General features: G+C 47.9%; 1 protein-coding gene across 1 annotated transcript in view; it reads right to left on the reverse strand.

The window, feature by feature from the left end:
• The window catches only part of Zfp704 (zinc finger protein 704), a 183,076-nt gene extending 160,522 nt beyond the window's left edge, over positions 1-22,554 (reverse strand). The window contains exon 1 of the mRNA NM_133218.2: positions 21,739-22,554. Coding sequence (NP_573481.1) covers positions 21,739-22,188 — 450 coding nt within the window. The 5' untranslated portion in view covers positions 22,189-22,554. The remainder of the gene's footprint in view (positions 1-21,738) is intronic.
• Positions 22,555-24,347: the final 1,793 nt, after the last annotated feature.

Below are 24,347 nucleotides of genomic sequence, written 5' to 3' on the forward strand. Positions count from 1 at the left end.
AGCTAGACCAGTTCCTCCTCCCCCATAGTCACCCTAAAACAGACCCCTCTTCCCTTTCAAGAGAAACACCTAAGGACAGCTGAGCTCATTCAGGATCTTACGTGTCAGCAGCCACACAGCAGTGAGACTTAACTTTGCAGAGTCACTGACAGAAATCGTACAGAGACAGCAACATTGAGAATGGAAAGCAGGGCCCATCACCAGCAGCATCTATCCCCTGAAAAGAGTACTCCAGATTATATGCCCAGCGTACATTTAAGGCTGCTGTTAGAAGACCATGTCAATGATGCTCAAGTAAATAAAAATAGAAATAAGTCTTTAATAATGCCATAGCCAGATATGGTAGCATAGCACATAACCTCCTCTCATCCCAGCACTCAGGAGACAAAGGATGAGGTTCAAGTCAGTCTTGCCACACAGCAAGTTTAGGGCCAACATGGCTACATGAGACCTGTCTCACTCCAACCCTCGAAGTAGCAAGCTACATAAAATGGACCTGTGTGTGTGTGTGTGTGTGTGTGTGTGTGTTGCACAGTTTCCATCAACACCCATTTCATGCTTGTTACTCTTAGGATGCTGATCCTAAGTAAAGAACTCTAGTTTCCTCCCTGAAAATGTCCAACTTTGCATGTGTTATGGGCCAAAAAGCATACATTATATGCTAGAAGTGAGTTCCCAGTAAGAGACCAGGAGAATGCACTGGTGTTTCTAATAGGCTGAGATCTACTATGTGGTTTGAATATGAACTATTGTCTGTAGGCTCATGCGTCTGAATGCTTGGTCCACACATGGAGGTGATGTTTGGAAAAACCATGAATTTCTGGGAGGTGGAGCCTTGCTAGAAGAGGTGAGAGTGGTTGGGCTCTGAAGTACAGCCAGGCCTGACTACTGGTCTCTGTACTCGAGGAATGCAGACGCAACCTGACCAACTCCTGCCACCATGCCTCCCTACCTTGCTGGCATGTCTTTTCAACCATGATGCACTCCATCCTTATAGAACTGTAAACCAAAAGCCCTTTCCCCCTTTATGTTCTTTGTCAGATCACTTCATCACAGCAACAGAAATAAATACAAATTCCTACAAGCCAAGAAATACGAGTACAACTGTATAGTGTGCACTTTTTTATAGATTTTTATAGTTTTGCATAACGTAGCAACAAACAAAAGCACCCTGATTTGAATTAGGCAAGTGCCAGGCTTTGACTTCTGTTTTGGTTGCTCAAGCACTACTGTTAGCTCGCCTTCTTTGCTATAAGATGAGTCACAGAGTAGTGGCTAGCAAAGAAGTGATCTCCCTGTGAAGTCACTGCTCCGGAAGACAGAGCAGGACTGGAAGAGGAGCGAAATCCCTTATTATTATTCTTAGCTCCTTTACTCTTACCAGGACCTTGGAGTGTGCTACAAATACTGCTTCTATAATAAGAAAAAGTTACATAAAGCCCAGATGATTTTAGCAGTGCTGCAGAACAGCCTTAAATAAGGAGAGGACTGTGGGGAGGGAGGCACCGAGGAAACCGCTGGAATTAAGAATAAATGCTAAGGAAGGAAAGCACTGGAGAAAAGCAGGACTTGGTAATAAATGGCAATCAATGCACGAGGACACGCTGCCCCTCCCACCTCTGTGAGGATCCTCTCTATGCAAGGACATCTGCTGGGCAGGAACCAGTCAGTGTCAACAGCATGAGGGGATGGCCTGGGAGTCACCAGGAAAGGTGTCATAGGTGTCAGACATGACTGCACACACAACGAAGGGAAAAAGTTATCCTGAAAGATATCAACGGGAAAATCTATAAAGGCATGGCATGAGACATGGAAAGGGGACACACAGCTGAACGTAAATGAGTATAATTTAGATTATACAAACTAGTAGGGAACAAACCAGCTAAGACCAAGCTTTCATAATTAATAAAATGTCTCCGTGTCATTACTTAGGCACCTAGTGGGTAAAGAAGGTCCAGCAATATAAAACATTTTAAAGGACTTTATTAAATTCATGAGTGTAAATTTTCTAAACGTTTTATGAATTTTTGTGGCTATCATACATTTTTATCATATTCACCCTCAGCTCCTCCCCCGCCATCCTTACCCACCCGACCTGACGTTTACTCTTTTCTTCCCCAACCCAGGTCAGGTCTAGTTTGTATCATCCAATTACTCTCAGGAGTAGGGCCTGGAGTGGTGAAATGCGGTTGACATGCGAAGGATTATGCCATTAAAGAAAGACCCTCCCTCTCCCAGAGGCAACCAAATGCCAAGAGTTCCTCAGCTAGGGGTGGGACAGAGGCCCAGCCGCTGTTTGCTGGACTTTATTTGGCTTGAGCTTACCCAGGTTGTGTGTATTGCTGTCAATCACTGTGGGTTTGTACATACATCTGCTGTCTATCCAAAGCACTGTTTCCTGGTGTGTCACCCAGCACTGTTACTCTTACAATCTCTTTTCCCTCCTCTAAATATCCCTAAGACTTGAGGAGAAGGGTGTGAGTTCTCTGCACGCTGACCAGTGTCAGGCCTCTGTGTTATCTGCTATCTATTGCATAAAGCAGCCTTGATGAGCACTGAAAAATGTACTCATCTTTGGGTATAGCAGTTAAGTCATCAGGAGTTATTTTAATACTTTGTACATTTAGCAAAACACTCCTGCACTCCCTCAGGGCCTGTGCTGTATCTAGCCATGCTCTAACTAGTTCTTGGTCTCTAGCAGTGCCAGGTATAAGTTCCATCTGTGGTGTTGGCTGTACCTCCAGTAATAAAGTGGTTAGTTACTGCCCACAATGGTCATGCCATATTGCACCTGTGGATGTGTCCGGCCAGGTCAGTCATCAGTGTAGCTTTTAGGGTTCATGGTTGGGTGAGCCTGAGCCTGATAACATTTGTCCTCCAGGGTAATATGCACATCAAACACAGTGAGAGCTAGGCAGCAGGGAAGAGCCTCCCAGGTCAGGACCTGCTCGATGTCTCCATATTTATGACGAAGTGTGCTCTGTCTTCACTAATAGATGCTTACTGTCAATTCTGGAGGGTATCCAGGAACCATGGTAACATTCAAAAAGAGGGAACCCATTCCTGGCACTGTTACAGTAGAACTCCACTTAAACTTTCTATACGTGTGTATTTTAAGAAGCTACTACGGTGGTGGGTTTCCATAGGTTGTTTTTTTTTTTAAGAAGTTGTTAGTATCAATTGTCAGTGTAGCTTTTTTTTTAAATCTCATTTTAACAGTTTCTGCTACTTCCTTAGGATTTTCTGTGCATATACCACAAGCAAACAAAGTTTTCATCTTCTCCAATCTTCATGCTTTTTCTTTTCTTCCTTCTTATCAATCACGATGGCTCAAGACCTCCATGACAATGTTAGCTGAATGGGTTACATAAGACATCTTTAAGTTACTCTTGACATTTACTGAATGGTGTTTTGTCACATGTATTATGGCAGCTACAGGTTTCTAATACATGTTTCAGCTTAGAGAACTTCTACCATTTGCCAAGTATTTTGTATAGCATGGATGAATGCTTATACTCCCTTTCAATCTGCTAATATTGTAAATTTCACTGACTGACTTTTAAATATTTAACTAACTTTACACTCCTAAAGGAGAAAAAAAAGAAGCCAGTCATAAAATAGCGCAATGTTTTACACAGCTTGATTTTACTCACTGCTATCTTTAGTGTTTTTATCCTCTTGGCTCTTGGAGGCTGTCCTCTGACCTTTACTTGCAAGCCTTTCAATAGCCTACACTCACCAATCAATCAATCAATGTTTTTAAAAGATGATGGTAAGGATTCCTTACTAAACAGTTCAATTGTGGGACACTGTCACACTAAGTCTAGCATATGCACATACATGCATATAAACTTGTTCATATAAAAATCTCAAGGAACCATGGGTAAAGCAAGTGTCTAAGAATGAAATTTTCTTTTTTGCGGGGGGAGGGGGGTGTTTCGAGACAGGGTTTCTCTGTATAGCCCTGGCTGTCCTAGAACTCACTCTGTAGACCAGGCTGGCCTGGAATTCAGAAATCCTCCTGCCTCTGCCTCCCAAGTGCTGGGATGCTGGAATTAAAGGCGTGCACCACCACGCCCGGCTCAGAATGGAATTTCCTTATGCCCATGCTGCTTAGGACTTTCTTTTTGCAAGCAAAACCTAATTTTAAGTTTCATGTGGCTTAAAGTGTAAATGACAATTTTCTTGGGATGCCAGGGCCCCTTTCTGGGTGGCTAGTAAAGAGGTGACTATGTTTGATCAGTGCACACATGCCTTGTTGACCACATCCAAATGCTGAAATAGGACAAGCATTTACCAAATGCACTCACGGCTGCGTACTAATCCCATTGTTCAGTCCTCCCAGACCTTGCCTCAGTCCTCCCCAGACTTTGCCTTTTGTACTGTAGTTTTGTGATTTGCCTAAACTGAGCCTTTTACATCACAAAGGGATGTGGTGACCACTATGCAGTCAAGTTGGTGTCAGTGTACCATAGTGACAGTGCTCTTTTTCATGTTTTAGGGCGTTTGCTTTGGTTTTACAAACCTCTTCTTGCAGTGAACTAAAGAGCATTTTAAAAGATGTGTTTATTTTTATTGTGTATAGGAATGTTTTGCCCACATGTAACTATGCACTAGCTCCCCCGAGTCAGAGCTACAGACAGTTGTGAGCCACTTCGTGGACGCTGAGGCTCCTCTGCCAGAGCAGCCAGTGCTCCCTCCAGTGCTCCTCAGCCACTGCGCCTTTTCTCCAGCCCCAATTTAAAAAAAAAAACAAAACAAAAAAAAACCAATTTTGTCAGGAAATCCTATGTATGGCAAAGCACCTGAAATAAGGCTGGTGCACTCTTCACCAGGGAAGGACTGTCCCCACCCCTCACAAAGCTCCTGCCTCTCCTTTAGCCAAAACAGCAACAAGGTACGCATATATATGTAACTCCTGCATATATATCTACAGCCCAAAGTTCTTCTGTAAAACCCGACAGGAAGTTAGAATTCTCTTCTCTTGTTCCCAATCCATTGCCCTCTGGGGAAAGTCAATTCTTGACTGTCTCCATGGCATTAGTCCGTTAGATCTCATTACCCCAAATCCTCCAGGATGGAAAATGAAGAGTGAATGGATCGGTCGTCCACATGGAAACCTGATCCACACAGAAGAAATTCATATCCCCATGGCCACAAGATTATCCAACAAGCCAGGCAGGCATCATGGTGCTTACAAGCCATCCCAGCACTCTGGTGACTAAGGCAGGCAGTGAGGGTTTGAGGCCAGCCTAAAGCTAGACAGTAATATCAGAAAGCAATGCAGCTTTGATGTAAGTCACCTCTACAGTTACCACTCAACACCAAAACTTGGTCTGGAATTTACAAGGAAGAGTTGAGTTGAGAAGAAAAATGGGGACCCTTCTCTCAGGTCCTCAACACTCACCCCCTTGAGTCACGGTGAACGTAACTCTTGAGCACACTTACTGAACGGTTTGCTTTGTTACCCAGGCTTCTTTCCCCTTGGTCCCTAAAGCTTTCTAACACCCTAACTCTCCTCCTCGCTCCATCTTTCTCCGGAAGAAATCACAATGAACAAATAAAGACTTAGTGGCACTGAAAACAAAAGGAATCACTAGATGGTGGCTACAGGGAACCCTGCGTGTGACTGCAGATGGGTACTGGTTTCTGCGCAGTGAGTGACACACTTCAGAGCTGCAACCTCGGATTAAGAGGCCAGGACTATATCCTCATGACAGCTGAGGGCTGAGGACATGGCTCAGTTGGTGCAGGTCTGACTATTGAGTTTAAGAACCTGAGTTTGATCTATCCCTAGCACCCACGTAAACAGTGAGTCAAGGTGGCATTCATCAATCCCAATGCTGGGAAGACAGGAGGATCCAAGGACTCAAGGCCAGCTTGCCTAACCTAACCTGCAGGTCCCAGTTCCCAGTGAGCCACTTCATCTCAAAAAATGTAAGGGCTGGACGAACAGCTCAGCAGTTAAAGTGCTTACTGCTAGGCCAGGCAAGGTGATGCGATGCCTTTAATACCAGCACATGGGAGGCAGAGACAGGTGGATCTCTGGGAGTGCCAGGGCAGATGTCTCAAAACAACAAGAAGCACTGCTGCTTTACAGGACTTAAGTCCCCGGTACTCCCACTCCAGAGGACCCACAGTTCTCTTAGGTCCCCGGTACTCCCACTCCAGAGGACCCACTGTTCTCTTAAGTCCCTGGTACTCCCACTCCAGAGGACCCACTGTTCTCTTAAGTCCCTGGTACTCCCACTCCAGAGGACCCACAGTTCTCTTAGGTCCCCGGTATTCCCACTCCAGAGGACCCACTGTCCCCTTCATAGGCACCAGCACGAAAGTGAGTTACATAGCCATGTATGTGTCCATGTAATTAAAACAGAAGTCATCTTTGTGCGGGAGAGATGGCTCAGAAGTAGAAGACTTGCTTCTACTGCAGAGGACTCAAATTCAGTTGACAGCACCTATACTGGACAACTCTAGGTGAATCTGGTGCCCTCTTCAGGCCTCCTCAGGAACCTGCAAACACAGTTTTAAATCTAAGTCCTGTTTTAAAAAAAAAAAAAAACCATGTGGAAGGCTGGATTGCACTTGGGTTTTCTAGCAGAACTGCAGGTGCTCTCATTCAGTGAGCAACCACCTCACTTCTCCAGCCCCTCACTTTTGGCACAGTGGGGTCTCTTTACCAGGACCTGGTACTCACAGGTCAGGCAAAGGCAGCTGAGCGCCAGCCTCGGATCCGCCTGTCTCTGATTCCCACATAAGCACCAGCAGCTCTGCGGATGGATAGTCATCACACCTGCATAGCAAGCACCTACCAACATAGCTGCCCCTGTGCCCCTGACAGGGACACGCACTATATGGAAAACAAGACTGCTTTCTTTTCTAATAGACACAATCCACACTGTCTTTTAAGTTTTAAGACTGTCATTCACATTTTTTATTAGTTTTCTAATATTTTGTTAGATTTTCTCTGAGTTGGAAGAACATTAATCTACTAATTGAAAAACCTATCCAAAACATGCATTTGAAGAACATGTTCTTAATTACACTTTGGATCTCGACCCAAATTAATAGAGCACGGGCAACTGAGTGTTCAGGAAGTGACTCGGAGCTGCCTTGCACAGCACCTGCTACATGACGTCTGACAACTTACGAACAAGGCAGCTCACATTGTTTTAATCTGTAAGTCGATCCAAAACAGTCTCCTCTCTCCTTAAATTTCCATTGTTGCTTAGGTACCGATTCCAATTATTTTTTAAATCTGTTGGTCCCAACTGTTTTCTGAAATGTTTGACAAATATCTGTGTCATTTGATATGAAGTTACCTCATATGTATTTCTTTCCACAGAAGCTGCCATTTCTCTTGTTTTCCACATTCATAAAACAAGAAAAATGTTATCAAGCTCTGCATTTATCAAAAGGGTCAACTGAGGCTAGCCACGAGGAGCTGTAACTATTGAGTATCAGAGAGCGGAAAGGAGTCTGTACCCAGGGTGCTCAGCGCTCAGTGCTGACAGAGTGGCGTCAATCGGCATCTCAGTGAGCAGAAGTCCCTTCATTTATGCTGCCCTGGAATTTCAATCATTTTCTTTGGTGATATGAACACAAACTAATAATTATACCTTGCTAGATATAAATGGCTGTGGTTTTGCTCTCCATATTTTAGATCCCCTTACAACTGTACTTTTCAAACCTCCCTGTCTCAAATCCTAGATCCATCTTTGAACCCATCTGGCCAAGAAAGTTATGAGGATGGAGGTTATAGTTATAAAAGTCAAAAAGTACCAGATGAAGAAATTCCCTTAGAAACTGTACTGGCTAGTTTTGTGTCAACTTGACACAGCTGGAGTTATCACAGAGAAAGGAGCTTCAGTTGGGGAAATGCCTCCATGAGATCCAGCTGTAAGGCATTTTCTCAATTAGTGATCAAGGGGGAAAGGCCCCTTGTGGGTGGGACCATCTCTGGGCTGGTAGTCTTGGGTTCTATAAGAGAGCAGGCTGAGCAAGCCAGGGGAAGCAAGCCAGTAAGGAACATCCCTCCATGGCCTCTGCATCAGCTCCTGCTCCCTGACCTGCTTGAATTCCAGTCCTGACTTCTTTGGTGATGGAAGTGTAAGCTGAATAAACCCTTTCCTCCCCAATTTGCTTCTTGGTCATGTTTGTGCAGGAATAGAAACCCTGACTAAGACAGAAACTCTCTACTGAATCAGCTGTCAGGCCCACTAAGAACAAATGATTTCTTTGTGCTTGTTAAGTATGTGTGAGGGGGATCTTAATATATTTGCCAAGGCTCACGGGAGCCTCCTCCCCCAGTCTTCCTGGGTAGGTAGGTATACAGATGTGCCACCATGCCTGATCACAATTTATTTTCCTAATAACACAGTTTAAGCAGGTTGCAGGAGTACATACCTTAAATCCCACCATTCAGGAGGCACAGGCAGGCGGATCTCTATGAGTTTCTAGCTAGCTAGGGCTATATATGAGACCGAGACCTTGCCTCTAAATAATGATGATGATAATAGTTTTCATCCTCTTTTTAAAACGGACCAGAGAAAGAATTCATTAGTTAGAAGCACGCACTGCTCTTGCAGAGGACTTGAGTTCAGTTTCCAAAACCCAGGTCAGGATACTTACAAATACTGGTGACTCCAGTTTCAGGGGATCTGACATCCTTTTGTGGCCTTTGCAGGTACCCTCATTCATGTGGTATACACACACACACACACACACACACACACACACACACAATTGCAGGGTGTGGTGGTACATTGTCTTTAATCTCAGCCCTGGGGAGGTAGAGGCAGTCAGATGTCTGTGAGTTGAAAGCCAAGTGTGGTCTACACAGTGAGTTCCAGGACTGCCAGGTTTCTATAGTGAGAGCTCGTCTCACAGCAAGAAACTTTAAGTTTAGTGTATCATAAAGCATGAGTGCTGCGTGACGAGGCATACACCATGGCAAATGTGTGGAGGTCAGAGAACAATTTCTGGAAGTCATTCTCCCCTTCCGGTTTGTTTTACAGCAGGGTCTCTCTTGCGTCTGCCACTGCACTGTGTGTACCCCAGGTTAGCTGCTCCATAAGCTTCCGAGTGATTTTTCTGTGTCTACCTCTTACCTTGTCATAGAGAGCTGGATCACAGATGCGCACCAACACACTGACTTTTGTTTTTAACGTGGGCTCTGGGAGTTGGACTCTGAGCATCAGACTTAACACAGCATCCCTTTTTACCTGCTGAACCATCTCCCTGGCCCAGGTGTTTAGCTCTTTATCTAAAGCCAATAAGCACTTACTTCTGGCTTTCCAATTGAAAAGGGAAATTATAAATCAGTTATTTCCCAAAACCCATTCAAAGGAAAAGTGCTCTGGGAATGGAAGGAGCAAGCAGTCTAAAGAAAATGTGTAATATAAAAATGACCCACCTTGTATGTACCTCAGAAACTGAAAAGGGCCCTGTACATGTTCAGTTTCTCCTTTATAGGCACATTGGTGTTTACATATCAGTTTTCAATTGCCCTTCTAATTCACTATTATTTTTGAAGTATTTTGTAACTGGAAAAGAAATCTATTATCTGTTTTTTACTAGATTTTCTAGAAATGATTCACTCATAGTCCTTTCTTCCCTGCGAGCAGCTCCCACAAAAGAGAAAAAAAGAGACAGGACCAGTAAACTTTAGGCTAATTTTCCCTGTCTTCTCCATGAACACAGAATTTTACCTTTACCAAGCCCAAGACACCAACACAGAAACCTAGGAAGGGCAAGCCCACAGTCCAGAGACTCTCAGCCATGACAACTAGAAGAGAAAGTGACATTGCTGACGTCTACAGAAGGCTGCAAGAACACACAGTGATAGAGGGGATCCCCACCCTGCTGGGTAGCTGCAGTACAAGACCTAGACGTTGGGGCTGGAAAGATAGCTCAATGGTTAAGAGCACCGACTGCTCTTCCAAAGGTCCTGAGTTCAAATCCCAGCAACCACATTGTGGCTCACAAGCATCTGTAATGAGATCTGACTCCCTCTTCTGGTGTGTCTGAAGACAGGTACAGTGAACTTACACATAATAAATCTTTGGACCGGAGCAAGCAGGGCCTGAGTGAGTGAAAGTCCTGAGTTCAATTCCCAGCAACCACATAGTGGCTCACAACCACCTGTACAGCTACAGTGTACTCATATACATAAATAAATAAATAAATAAATAAATCTTTTTTTTTTTAAGAGCTATACATTTAGACAGACAAGAGATCCATAGATAAATGGCTGGCTGCTTTCTGGGCTGGAAGGGAAAGTCAAGCCCACTGCCACACCCTGCTCAGATGCCACACCCTGCTCAGGTGGGTAAGTAGCTTCACCACCTTGAGGAGCACAGTACAGAGGAGCAGGACTTGGGACTCTAAAAACAGCTTGCAAATTGATCCTTTGCAACACCATGAAAGAAATAACACTTCCATTCACACCCACTTTGGGGAGGTCTCATGAGCCACATCCCATAACAACGTTAACATTGCCCCAAATGTTCAACCATAGCACTCAAGCACGGAGCAGTAATGTCACTGGGCAAGGTCACACCCCAGCATGTAGCAAAGGCAAGACTTGAAGCCAGAGTCTGTCCTGCACTGTGTCCAGATTTACAGAGAAAGAACAGACAGTGAGGTCCAGAGACTCTCAGCCATAACAACTAGAAGAGGAAGTGACATCACTAGCTGTCTACAGAAGACTGCAACACCACACAGTGGGGGTACTGCAGGGTGCGCTGCAACACCACAAAGTGGGGGTAGTGCAGGGTGCGCTGCATGGCCTCAAGCCTGCTCCTGAGGGTCTAAGAAAAGGACAATGAAGGTGCCACTGATGCAGTTACCCTAACTGCAAGATTTAGCAGATAAAATGTTACCATATACAATCTGTAGAAAGAGAGAGAGAGAGAGAGAGAGAGAGGGAGGAGGGGAGGAAGGAAGGAAGGGTGAATAAGCTTAAAATGCTGTCAAGTCTGGCATTCGCATAATTTTGACTGGCTACTCAGTCTCCTAAAATGGAGCCAGTGCTGTCCAAGACCATAGGGAAGCAGGAACATCCCAGAAGTCTCCTGGTCAATAAAGCGCACGGAACCAAGTCCTCACAGGGCAAGCACAGAAGGCCCCTTCTTCACACTCATGGACTCAGGTCTGCTGCACCTACATGACAGTACATACGTGTAACCTCGGGGCTGAGGAGGCAGAGACAGGATCTCTAGGGCTCACCAGCCAGTCAGTTTAGCTGACTCAATGTTTAGTAACGTACATAGTTTCAAAAAAAGAAAGTGCTGGGATTGGAGCTAGGTAGCACTGGCTGTTGCTCTTGCCGAGAACCAACCTGGGTTTGTTTCCCAGGACCCAGAAGGCAGCTCATAATGGCTTGTCACTCCAGTCCTGGAGGGGATCGAAGACCCCTGTATGTGGTACACAGACATACATGCACTCCCCCAAAATATACACAATTTAAAAAAAAACACAATAAATAAGTTCGTTTTTAAAAGTTAATTGATTTCATAATGAATAATACACCTAACCTGACCATTAGCCTCCATACACAGAACACACATGCATGTGCATATACATGAATACGCACACACACATAAATGCATCTTCTACGATCAAATTCTAACATGGTTTTCCAAAACATTACCTTCGGTGAAGTGGAAATAGTGAATCATTCTAACTGTACTACCCCATACTCAAAGTTATATTCTGTTCCTTCTTACCCACTAAAGAGCAACTGAGGCTACTTGCCAAATTCAGTCCAGGAATTACCTCCTGGCCAGACCATATAATTTTCTTTACATAAATTGTTTGGTTGCCATTGTTTTAAGGTATATATCAAAATTACATGCCAAGTTGTGACTCAGTAAGTTGGCTTGGAAGAACTAGTCATGATCTTATTAGAAAGAAAAAGAAGAAAAAAAAAAAGAAAGAAAAGAAAAGAAAAAGAGCAGAGGGCTTCACGCCTCCCTGCACGTCATCTGGTCGGTGTGTTGCACTGCAGGCGCCCTGGGAGTAAAGGTGGCCGATGCCCTGTTCTTTCCATGTGTACACCAAGCATCTCCTAACTAGAGAACGAGCACAACCATCAACAGCAGAGGCACAGCAATCATCCTGATTGACAACCAGATTTGGCTAAGCCATAATAAGGCTGGTTGTGAGAGGTTTCAAGTACTGTGAAATTCTTCAGAAAGCCAGACAGAAACCATGTCTCAAGAAGAGGCTGCAAGAGGCAGCTGAAGATCCAAATTAGGCAAACAGTACTGCGTCACTGGGTCAAGACTGTCCCATACAGAGTTGAAGTTCTATGTTCCACGAGCAGCAGGGCAGGGAGACCTGCTCTGCTCGTGACCTTCAGAGCCCAGGGCGCATGCTCATCTGACTGAGCTGGGTAAAAGTTCAGGCACGTGCAGTGGCTGTGTCTCACTCCCTCCCCATTAAAAGGTGAGTGGGTTCAGGAGATCCTGGGTTGTGTTGCTTCCCCTTTTTTGTTAATACTTGAGCTGTGGGCCATTCTCTGCAACCATGGTCAAGTGTTAACAAAGGAGAGACCTGAGTTCATGGCTAGTAAGTACTTACCGGAAACACACTGCACCCACATACCCATGCATACACTGTACAAAGTCACAGTGCATTTTCTGTTTGTCATCATTCTCCTAAGGGGACAAGGACAGGCCCGGGCAGGATTCACAAAGAACTCCTCCTTTCATACCAATGGAGAACCAGGCGGCCCCGCCTGCAGCAGCACAGAAGACGGACCTTTTCAAAGTCTGATGTTGTTAGATACTTTGGATACACTTTGGAAAACTGACATTTCTAGCCACAATTCCAACAGAGCGGTGTGAACCTCATTCCTGGGCATAAGAAACAATCCCAGAAGGAGGGTAATGGGCAGGGCTGGGCAGCCCGAGGGACTGCAGCAGAAGCCAGAGTTGGACAGCTATTTCTTCTTGCAAGATCTGTATCCTCCAGAGACAAGACAGGGAGTTAGATTACTAGATAATCTCCATGTCCTTCCAACCCCAGCCATCTACAAGTCTGTGAATGACAACTTTGTGTAGTATCTTTAGCACACACTTTCTGCGTGAGCCAACACAATTTGCAAAGCATGCAGTTGCTAGAAAACGAGAAGGCAGTAAGGTGGGACACATGATCCCTGCCAAAGGCCCTTTGCATCACCTGAAGGTCAAGAGATAAGCTGCAAGATGAGCTAACCACCCCTGGAGAGCTGGCGCACAGCCACACACCACAGCCAGTCACACCACGGCCACTGAGAACAGCAATGCTGGTACACATTACCTCATTTGAAAGCGGGTCTCGCCCCAGTTATTCAATACAGAAAGTCTTGGTGGACTTGCAGCCATCTTGTGTGTCCAGGCTCCTCTTGAATGTATTAAATCAGTGGATTGTCAATCTTTCTAGGTTGCTAGGTTCTGCTTGGTTAAACTTCTACACAGCATTAAAAAGAAAGCACCACCCTGGGCCTTGTTACCTAAGCTCCCAGCTGTTCTGTCTTTGCTAAAAATGGAGATATTAGTAAAGCCTTCTCTGTTTGGCACTGCCCTTTTACTGCTTGTTAGTAAAACACTAGTTGAAGACTTGCTCACTGTGTCACTTAGTAGTTTTTCAGACTCTCAGGAGCACTGCTAGGGTTCCATATATACAAGGGCATCTGACCAATGGGAAATTGAAAACACTGTGTAATACATACAAAGTTTCTCTTCTTTCAATTTAGGACTGAACTGGGGGAGGGGCACTAAAGCACTAGAGGACTACAACACAGTAGCACCAGTTTCTCTGCCTTCTCAACAATCCGGCACAAAATATCCTTGTAGTGTCCAGGTGCACATTAGGAGGTTTCAACTGGAACAGCCAAGTGAACCGGAAGCTTGGGACCCCGAGTCCCTAGACGGGAAGTAAAGCCACACCTTCACCAGCAATGCAGGCAGCAGCAGGACCCCTACCTGCACTGCGCTGCACGTATACCTGACTTCTGATTGGAAGAAACGGACTAGGTCTCGCTCTCTTTAGCAAGTCCTTGGTAATTCCCCTTTCGGGCTTAGTTTCCAGGCAAACATGTCCTAGTATATGTACGGACGTTCTGGGCAGGGGGCCCAGAATGGTTGCAAACACAGGAGCAGGCAGGGCTTTGCACCCTTAGCCCAGGCTTGGGGGGGGGGGGGTTGTTTTCGTTTTTTGTTTGTTTGGTTGGTTGGTTTTGGGTTTTTGTTTGTTTTGTTTTGTTTTGTTTTGAGATAGGGTTTCTCTGGGTAGCCCTGGCTGTCCGGCAACTCACTCTGTAGACCAGGCTGGCCTTGAACTCAGAAATCTGCCTGTCTCTGCCTCCCACGTACTGGGATTAAAGGCGTGAGCCACCACTGCCCGGCTATAGCCCAGGCTTTTAATCACACCTGTTCCCTGTGGTCTGACTGGACCTGCTATATCTAGGTTCTTAGCATCATATTCAAATAGCTGGAAAAAATGCACATAGGTAGTAAAGTAGCAAGAAGTCTTACTTCATTTATTTAAAAAGTATTATGATGTGTAGTGGTGGTGTTGGTGTGTGTGTGTTTGTGTGCACGTGCACACGCATAGGTACATGTTACTGTGCGTCCCTGTGGACGTCAGAGATGAACTTTGGGGTATTGGTCCTCTTCACTTTGTTGTGGCAGGTTTCTTGTCTGCGCCATGCTGTGTACTCTGGGCTAGCTGGCCTATAGGAGATCTGGGCTAGCTGGCCTATAGGAGATCTGGGCTAGCTGGCCTATAGGAGATCTGGGCTAGCTGACCTATAGGAGATCTGGGCTAGCTGGCCTATAGGAGACCTGGGCTAGCTGGCCTATAGGAGACCTGGACTAGCTGGCCTATAGGAGATCTGGGCTAGCTGGCCTATAGGAGACCTGGGCTAGCTGGCCTATAGGAGACCTGGGCTAGCTGGCCGATAGGAGACCTGGGCTAGCTGGCCGATAGGAGACCTGGGCTAGCTGGCCTATAGGAGACCTGGGCTAGCTGGCCTATAGGAGACCTGGGCTAGCTGGCCTATAGGAGACCTGGACTAGCTGGCCTATAGGAGACCTGGGCTAGCTGGCCTATAGGAGACCTGGGCTAGCTGGCCTATAGGAGATCTGGACTAGCTGGCCTATAGGAGACCTGGGCTAGCTGGCCTATAGGAGACCTGGGCTAGCTGGCCTATAGGAGATCTGGACTAGCTGGCCTATAGGAGATCTGGGCTAGCTGGCCTATAGGAGATCTGGGCTAGCTGGCCTATAGGAGATCTGGGCTAGCTGGCCTATAGGAGATCTGGGCTAGCTGGCTGATAGGAGACCTGGGCTAGCTGGCCTATAGGAGATCTGGGCTAGCCGGCCTATAGGAGATCTGGGCTAGCTGGCCTATTGGCTGATAGGAGATCCGGGCTAGCTGGCCTACTGGCTGATAGGAGAGTCTTTGCCTTCTGTCAAGTAATAAGCATGTCACATCCACCTTGTTTCTTTTTTAAAACCCTGATCCTGAGTATCACACTCGGGCCTTTGGGCTTTCTCGCACTGGGCCCTCTCACTCTCCCAGGGTGTTTTACTCCAGAGAATGTACAGAGAAGTCCACTACGAGGAGTCAGGAGCTCGTTCAGCACAGTGGCCAAGAGAGCAGGTATTGTCTGGGCTTCCTTTTATGGGTTCTAGGTTGCTAAGGGGAGGAGTATAGTGATTTTCTGTTTTGAATGACAGGCTTGAGATACTAAGTGTTTATGGGTTCTAGGTTGCTAAGGGGAGGAGTGTAGTGATTTTCTGCTTTGATTAACAGGCTTGAGATACTAAGTGTTTCTTTAGTGTGTATATCCTTTCCCACAATGCATCTGCTTTTAATCATTATAAGGTGGAAAAAACAGGGGATCCCCCCGAAAAGTTAACTTGGGGGATATAGTTTGCCTTGCTGTACATGTAGTCCGACTGGTTCAAACTGGACTGGGCCCTATGCCCAGAACGTCCGTACATATACTAGGACATGTTTGCCTGGAAACTAAGCCCGAAAGGGGAATTACCAAGGACTTGCTAAAGAGAGCGAGACCTAGTCCGTTTCTTCCAATCAGAAGTCAGGTATACGTGCAGCGCAGTGCAGGTAGGGGTCCTGCTGCTGCCTGCATTGCTGGTGAAGGTGTGGCTTTACTTCCCGTCTAGGGACTCGGGGTCCCCAAGCTTCCGGTTCACTTGCCTGGTAGGACAGTGCCTAAGCTGATCTCCTCCACAGATGGAGATGGGGCCCCCACTAATTCAAGCCTTACATTCTCAGAAAGTCCTCCTTCAGATGAAATATTTAGAACTCCTGTTTCAAATGAATGCAGTGAACACTCAATGTTGGAATCCAATTGTCATGGCTTTATAGATTGTTTATAGTTCTTTCCTCCACAACTTTTTCACTACTTCTCCCCCACCCTCTCCCGCCCTTATTATTCTGGGTCTCCTGGTCCCTCCTGGCAGCCAGAGTCCAGACAGCACCAGCTAGAACCAGTCCCTCTCCTTTCCACACAGAAATCCAACCCTGCTTAATCCTGCTTCCCCACAGGCAGAGCTCCGCAGGGACACAGGCCAGAACTCCAGTCCCTGGTCTGCCGCTGAATGATCTGTTTGTCCTAAAAGCTAACTGTTTATCCCTTCTATAAAACTAAGGGCAACATCTGACATACATGTCACAGTTAGCTATGGGGGCCGTGGAAAGGTTAAAACAGGTGTGCACCTTGCAATTGCACTGGCCATGGGAATCAGTCCATGTGTACTAACTAGGATTCCTTTTATGAATTCCATTCTGTGCCGGAGACAAGAGCAAGAAGCCGGGAAACCACATACCCGAGCAGGCTTCTTGCTCTATAAACACAGAACCACAAACCCCAGATGGGCTCTCTATGGTCTGGCAACTCCACTTTGTCTCCCTAGCACACTGGCTCTCCTGCTCTCTCATACATCAATCACTTCACACCTGTGGGCAGGTCTTCAACTCGCTTGCAAACTGCCATCATCCACGCCTGGTCTTCTGCTGCACGGGAGAAGAGAGGATATTGGGCATGCACTATGTCACCTGACATCATACGTACAGAAAATGGCCCTCAGCTGGCTTCCCTTTCTCCATCTTCTCTACCTTAGCCAATTCACTGGAAAGAGTTCAAAGAGCAGCCCTCTTCCACCCGGGCTGCAGTCACGACGGGACCTGCAGTCTGCGGCAACCCCTTCTTCTCTCTGTTCCTTTCGTACTTCCCAGGCCACCCAGGAATACCCGGTGATCCTCATACCCTCACACACGTCCACCCTTGTACAATTGCTGCCTTTCAGACTGGGTGGAACACATAATCTTGTTTCTGACCAAGACAGTATGGCTAAGGCATTGGAGTCCATTTCTGCCCATGGAAGATAGCCCTACGCAACTGGTGGCCCCAAGATTCTCCTTGTTTGTTTGATAAAGCAAGAGGCCATGCTGGAGCACTCATGAGATACAGTCAGCAAGAAGCTGAGGTCCTCGGTCTTCCATATCCAGGGAGACTGAATTCCGCCCACGCATTCTGAACCTAGGAGAGAGCTCTTTCTCGGCCAAACTCCAGATGAGAAATTGACCCATCTAACCCTCGGCTTTGTGAGTCTCAGCAACAGACAAAAGTCCAGGCTAAAACCCTACTCTGAACTCATAGAAGACTTTGCTGTCTCTCCGAGGGGTAATCTGTTACAGAGTAATAGAAAACTAAACTAACAGGTATGACCTCTTTTGGAAAAGGCCTCATATGCTGGTTACTATTCCAAAGCTCATTTCATCTCCTCTGGAAAAGACAAAATAGACCCTTGAACAAAACTTAGCAAAAAGAGCTGTAATGGAAGACCCTAACAACCTCACCTTCACGTCACTGTTCAGTCCACTTAACTAACTACACAAACTTCTATCAATAATAATAGGAGTGAGGTGGAGAGATGGCTCAGTGGTTAAGAGCACTGGCTGCTCTTTCAGAAATCCTGGTTTAATTCCCAGAAGCCACAGAAGCTCACAACCACCTGTAACACCAGTCATCTGGGGTCTGACACCTTCTGGCCTCCATGGCATTGCACACACGATGCACACATATGCATGCAAGCAAAGCACCCATACACTTAAAATAGGAATGAATGTTAAAAAGACCAGCACTAAGTCCCCTGCTGTCCAGCACACATGGATGTCTCTTACTAAATGAACAGCCGCAGTCCTTGTCCTGCTCATTATTCCTCAATTGCTGGAGTTATTTCTTCTCTCGGTTTCTGACCTTTACAATCTGTACATATTTGATGCTGCTTCAACTATCTCCACCAGCTTCTCCTAGAACCCACTGTGCCTCAGAGCCTGGTACTGCATGACCTCTGACCTCAGCATGCTGGTGGTTTTCAAGTTCCCCCTTTCTGATCCACACCCCAAGCCTGCCGGCCCAGTCAACTCATTCCTAGTGTGTTCAAACAGAGCCCTTAACTTGGCCATCTCCCTAACCTCAGCAAATGGCACACCAGGTCATCCTCTGTGCCAGTAGCTCCTCTGAATCTCTCTCTCCCTTCCCTTGCGTCATCCAGCATCTCGGACCCTGAGGCGCTCCACTCTGTATTGCCTGCTGAGCACCTCTCCCACCCCTGAGAACTGTGTCTACTGCAGTCCCCTCTGCTTTCTCAGCTCCCGCTGCTGGCCTCTGTTCTCCCCCGCGGTATGGGCTTTGAAAAAGACCAAGGAGCAGGCAGGCTTTCCTGATGAAAACCTCCCAGAGACTCCACCTTTAAGGGCTGCCTTTACTGGTTTCCTTTACTGGCCCAGGCCTGATTCTGATCCTGGGCTGGAAGATCAAAGGTCCCTCCCAAGAAGCCTTCTCTTTTCTTTCTAGAATCTAAAATAGCACTATTTCCCTCCTGATGTTACCCTAGGCCTGCCAGGCGGTCCTGTCTTTTCTTTTTCCCATCCCCCACTCCTTTACTCCAAGCACCTCAGCAAGATCAGTTCAGGCACCAAGTCCACTTGATTTACATCTGTAAGACAGATGCAGTGGACAGAAGAAGCAGGCAGACTCAAACGGACTTGGCTGCCATCTCCACACCTGGCTGCCCTCCACACTCAGACACTCTCACGGCAATACACCCATAGCACATGTCCCACACACCAGCTCCCTGACAATTTCTGTGACAGCTCCTACATCAGACAAACACAGGAAAAGGCAGGAAAGAAGAAACAGAATTCTTGGAGGTATTTTCCTGCAGGTCATAGATAGGACCAGCTGAGATGTTCCAGAAAGTGGGGACATTTGTCATGCAAGCATGGCAACCTGAGTTTGAACTCTGGAAAGCAGAAAGGTGAGTGTACAACAGGCACTATATAAAGTTCTTCGACTTCCCTAAGTGTTCCATGGCTCCAGCGTGCGCTCGAGCTCGCTCGCTCTCTCTCTCTCTCTCTCTCTCTCTCTCTCTCTCACACACACACACACACACACACACACACACACACACACACACAAAGTGATTTTAGTATTTTTTTAAAGAAAGGATATCTGCTCACTGATAATCTGGGGGACTCTTCCCATTTTGAGTCAGAAGAGCCTCAGTTCTTGCTAAGAGGGGACAAAGGAGGGAGACCTGCTGAACCAGCCACTAAAGCCTGCCCTTCACTCTCTGTGCTTTAAACAACTCTGGTGTGGTCACTGGCTCCACTCAGGAAGGCCGGTGAGAGATGCACAAATCATGGCCCCTGTGTCATGCTTATTTTATCCATTTGTCAGCTGCTGTGACGCAGTGAATTATGTGTAAGAATTCCAAAGTCATGCCCTACTGTGTTCTAGATTAGCACCTGGCACAAAGTAGGTGCTCAATAAGTATCTGTCGAACACATGACATATAGAAATGTAAATTTATTTGTTATGTTCCATTAAAAAAAATCTCTTGGGATACAGTGTCAGGATATCTCTAAGGTGATGAAAAAAAAGAAGATAAATTATACCACAGTATATTCAGCATGTAACTTCTAAGAAGTTGTATGCAATGTACTATAAAATTTGTGAGCAAAGCAATGTGTTAGAAATTTGAAAAAATTTGAATTTATTTGGAGATGTGAAAAATCTCTGCTAATGCTAACAATCACACCCTAGATATTCCTAGTTTAAAGAACAGATTTCTTTCCTACACTGGGCCTACTTGGATTACAGAGCATAACATATTAATCTTTCTGTCTCAACTTGTATAATCACCCCAGACACATTTTGAGTGTGTATGAACAACACTGCTCAGGGGGCACTCTGTCTTATTCAGTGTCACTGATGCTATGGAACTTAATTCAAATCCCGCTATATCCTGTTGCCACACAAAGCGGGCTTTTCAGCAGGCAGCAGTAATGAGTGTGGGCACAGTCCAGATTCCAACAAGCAGCTGTCAAAAACAATCACCTAAATGACCATTTGCTCAAGTCTCACACCGAGAGAGAGCCAGTCATACTTCAGGGTGGTCTAGGAAAGAAACATTCCCACATCTACTGCGGGGCAACGCTAACTGCTGTTTAACTTTTCTTGGTAAATATAATTACAAGCTTCCAGACACTTGAGAGCGGGCACGGAGATATTAAACAAAAACAACAACATCAACCACCTCTATCAAGTTCACTTGTTTACATATATTTTCTTCTGAACACTCCAAGAATTTCTGGTTATCCTGCTATCTTAAGAAACACTGCGCCTTTAATCCCAGCACTCAGGAGGCAGAGGCAGGCGGATTGCTGAGTTCGAGGCCAGCCTGGGCTACAAAGTGAGTTCCAGGACAGCCAGGGCTACACAGAGAAACCCTGTCTCGAAAAAACAGAAAACAGAAAAAAAAAAAAAAAAAAAAAACACTGGCGAAAAAGCAAACACTCTCCATTGCTTGCCACTCGCTGCCCTCAAAACTTCTTAGCAACATACACGGTGCATGAACCTCAACGCAGTTTGTTTTGTCCAATAGCGTGCTTAGAAGCTCAGCCAGACAGTTGTGTAATAATAAACCCTTTATCTTCTGAAGATACAAAAAAACGGAAAGATCGCTCGTTGCGGTAGCGCGGATGAGGACCTGGTGAAATTTTTCAGCTGAAAGTCACATTCATTTTAAATGCTACCCCTCTCTCTCCCCACAACACAAACACCTTCCCCGCCTTCCTCTTTTGTAATCTTAAGGGGGCGGAGGGTAAGTGCTTAGGATGTCCAGTTTAAGGAGGGCGAGGAGAAACACGGGGATGGGGGAGGGGCAAAAAGCTCGCGGAAACCAAGGTCTAGGTTGTTGCTGCACAGGCTCCCAACTCCTTCACAAGTGCCTGTGATGGAACCGACCAACAACTGTTCTCAGGTGAAAGGAGGTGTTGCAGGTTGCTGGCTAGTTTCCAGAAGCTTGAACAAGAGAAGGAAGACTCCTGCCTCCCCAGAGCAGAATAAAATATCAATGCCAGGCCGATCGGGGCTCCGACCTCGTCCAGCTCCCAAGTTCCCCACCCTGCCCAGAGAAGCGCTCCTTCCTTGCCTACCGGCACGCGGGACCACGCATCCGCCCGGCCTCTGAGCACCGACAGGCCGCCGGGCGCCGCTGAGCCGCTGAGCCGCTGAGCCGCAGTTCCGCGCGCTGCCCACCGCCGCCTGACACACCCCTCCCGGCCCGCGCCGCTGCGCTCGGCCTCCCCGGCGCCCCGGCGCCCCGCCGAGCCCGCTGCGCCCCCCACCGATCCCCGGCACCTCGCACGCACCTTCACCGCGCCTCGGGCGGGGCCCTTGGGAAGCGCACGGCCGGGTCCGAGGGGCACGAAGCGCTCCTCAGCGTCCTCGTCGTCCTCGTCGCCGTCCACCACCTCGACAACCACCTCTTCGTCCTCTTCCTCGTCGTCGTCCTCCTCCTCCGCGACCCCTCGGGGCTTCTCCGTTACCCGCCCGCGCGTCCTGCGCCTTCGGCCCGCGCCCTCCTCGTCCTCGTCCTCCTCGCCCAGCAGCAGCAGGACCGGCGACGAGGCGGCGGCAGCGCGCGAGGGGCCGGTCCCGCGCGGCGGCGGCAGCGGCGGCCTCCAGCTTCCCGGTGCGGCGGCCGGGCTGGGGCCGGGGGGCGGGAGCCCCAGAGCGGCGGCCTCGGGGGCGGGAGCGGGCGCAGCGCCCCCGCGGCGGCTGCCCAGGCTGGGGCGCTTGGCCAGGCGCCTGGCCTGCATGCCTGCGCCGGGCTTGCGGGCCGGAGCGCCGGGCTCCTCGCGGGCTGCGGCTGGGCCCGGAGACGCGCGGCTGCGGGGCTTGCGGGGCCGCCTCCCGGGCTGGCCGCCGCTGCTGGCTGGCAGACGCGCGGACGCCGCCTTCGCTGGCCGGGCCCGCGGGGACGCCGGCGGCTACGGCGGGGCGGCGCGCCGGCCGCGGGCGGGGGTGGGTGTGAGCGAGCGCGCTGCTCCCGCTGCCGCTACCTCCGCCTGCGCCTCCCGGGAGCCGCGGGCTGCGCTGCGCTCCATGCGGCCGGCGGCCGGGCCGGCGCGCGCCTCTCCGGGCCCTGCGCCCGCGCGCTCAGGGCCTACCGCGGTGTCCTGGGCGCGAGCTGTTTGTGTCGTGTCTTCACCGCCTCCCCCTCTTCCCCAGTCCTCGCTGCCTTCCTGGTCTCCGTTCAGACAAAACCCGGACTGGATTTTTTTCCCCAGACCCGCGCTCTCTGAAAATCTGCCGGCTTCCCAGCAGTTGGCTGGGACACTGAGGCCACCCTTGCCCCTGGGCCCATGTCTCCCTCTGGTGGGAAAAGCGTAGGTTTAGACGGCAGGAAGGTGTTTGCTTAAGAGATTTGCTCAAGAGTGGTTCTCAGATGGCGACCACTGGTGCTCAAGTGGAGTTCGACCAGGTGTGCCAACCCCAGGTTTGGGGTCAGTTCCCAGCCTGAGTCCTCAGTCATGGAGATTCCTGCAACATTTCCCTGGCCCTCTCTACCAGGTTCCTTTGAGCACCAGGTTGTAGGCCTTGCCTCATGTTCTCAGCTCTGTGCAGGTTTGGCCCTCCTATGTGTTTCTTCCAGTTTCCACCTGAGGTCCTTACCTGGTGATATGATATGGGCCGAATTCCAAAAGTGTTCTTTCTGCTCTTGGTTTGGTCTACTGGCACTGTCCCAGTCTAGAGAAAGCAACACACCAAGTGGTCAAGATTGTTATTTCAGCTTTTTATATATGTAAGCTAGCAGAAGGCCAGTTTGCCATGTTATGAATGACTGCTGCTTTCGGAGGGAGTAAACCAGACATTCTGCATCCAGATCATGCCCCTAAATTCTATAGGTTTTGGCTAGGGCTAGGAGGGCCTTATTCATCAACAATTGAGTAAAAGGGTGTCCACATGGCCCATTGTTCTTGGAGATTGAACATCACGTGGCTTGCTAGACATGTGATGGGGCTCATTAAATGTTTATTTGGGGTACCTTCCAACCGCTAAAGAGGGATGAGGACAAGGATTCTAAAATGAACTTTGTCCTCCCAGAAACTGATCACCCGTCCAGAAAATGCCTGTTTTAAGTAATCACATCCAAAAATAGTGGTGTGTTTTAAAGCCACCTTGTTCTCACTTCCTGTGAGGCACTGGCCCACAGGTCCTGTCCGTCCTTTCTGAAATGCCTTTCCGTCAGCCCTTCCTTTCGAGTCCCAAAGCTCTGCTAACACCTCCCCACAGTGAAATTGGAAGTGCGTACAGTCTGAAGAGGAGGTGTGCACACATGCAGGTGTGCACACATGCACTCCCTGCCCCACTTCAGATACCACCCCAGAATTTATCTCCCTCAAAGTGCATTCAAAACACACCGTTTCTAGTGAACTTTTCATCTGTAAATATCCTGTTCAGGAAATTAGAATGAGCAAACCTTGTTAACTGGAGCATTGTAATTTATGGGTGTGTCTTGGATGTAGCTAGACCCTCCCAGAAGCAAGTGAATTGTTTCCGTGAGCCTAGAAAGAGTAGCCCCAGGCAAGGAGCGAAGCTGCTCTCCTCCAGATTGAAGATAGTGGCTTGGTTGATCTCATGAGATGATTTGGAGAGAGGCAGCTAAGTATATGGGTCTCTGGCAGAGGTGGGCAGGTGGCTCAAGGACCTGTACGAGGGGTGCAGAAGAGATCTTATCGACTGTTTCAACTAACAGCACAGCTGTCATGGTCATCAGAACAGCTGTGATCCTTGCATGCCATCGGGCTGATTGGCTGTCCTTAGGAGGAGTGGGCACAAAGCCTCTCCATGAGACTCAGCCTGTCCCCCAGCCACTTGTATGGAATTTTGCCCGAGTGGCACTTGTCTCTGTCCCAGCAGAGATGCTGGATTACAGAGTGTGGAAGGTTAACTGAAGGGGAGACACCCCCCCCCC

This window comes from Mus musculus, chromosome 3 (assembly GCF_000001635.26).
Source record: "Mus musculus strain C57BL/6J chromosome 3, GRCm38.p6 C57BL/6J".
Classification (NCBI taxonomy): domain Eukaryota; kingdom Metazoa; phylum Chordata; class Mammalia; order Rodentia; family Muridae; genus Mus; species Mus musculus.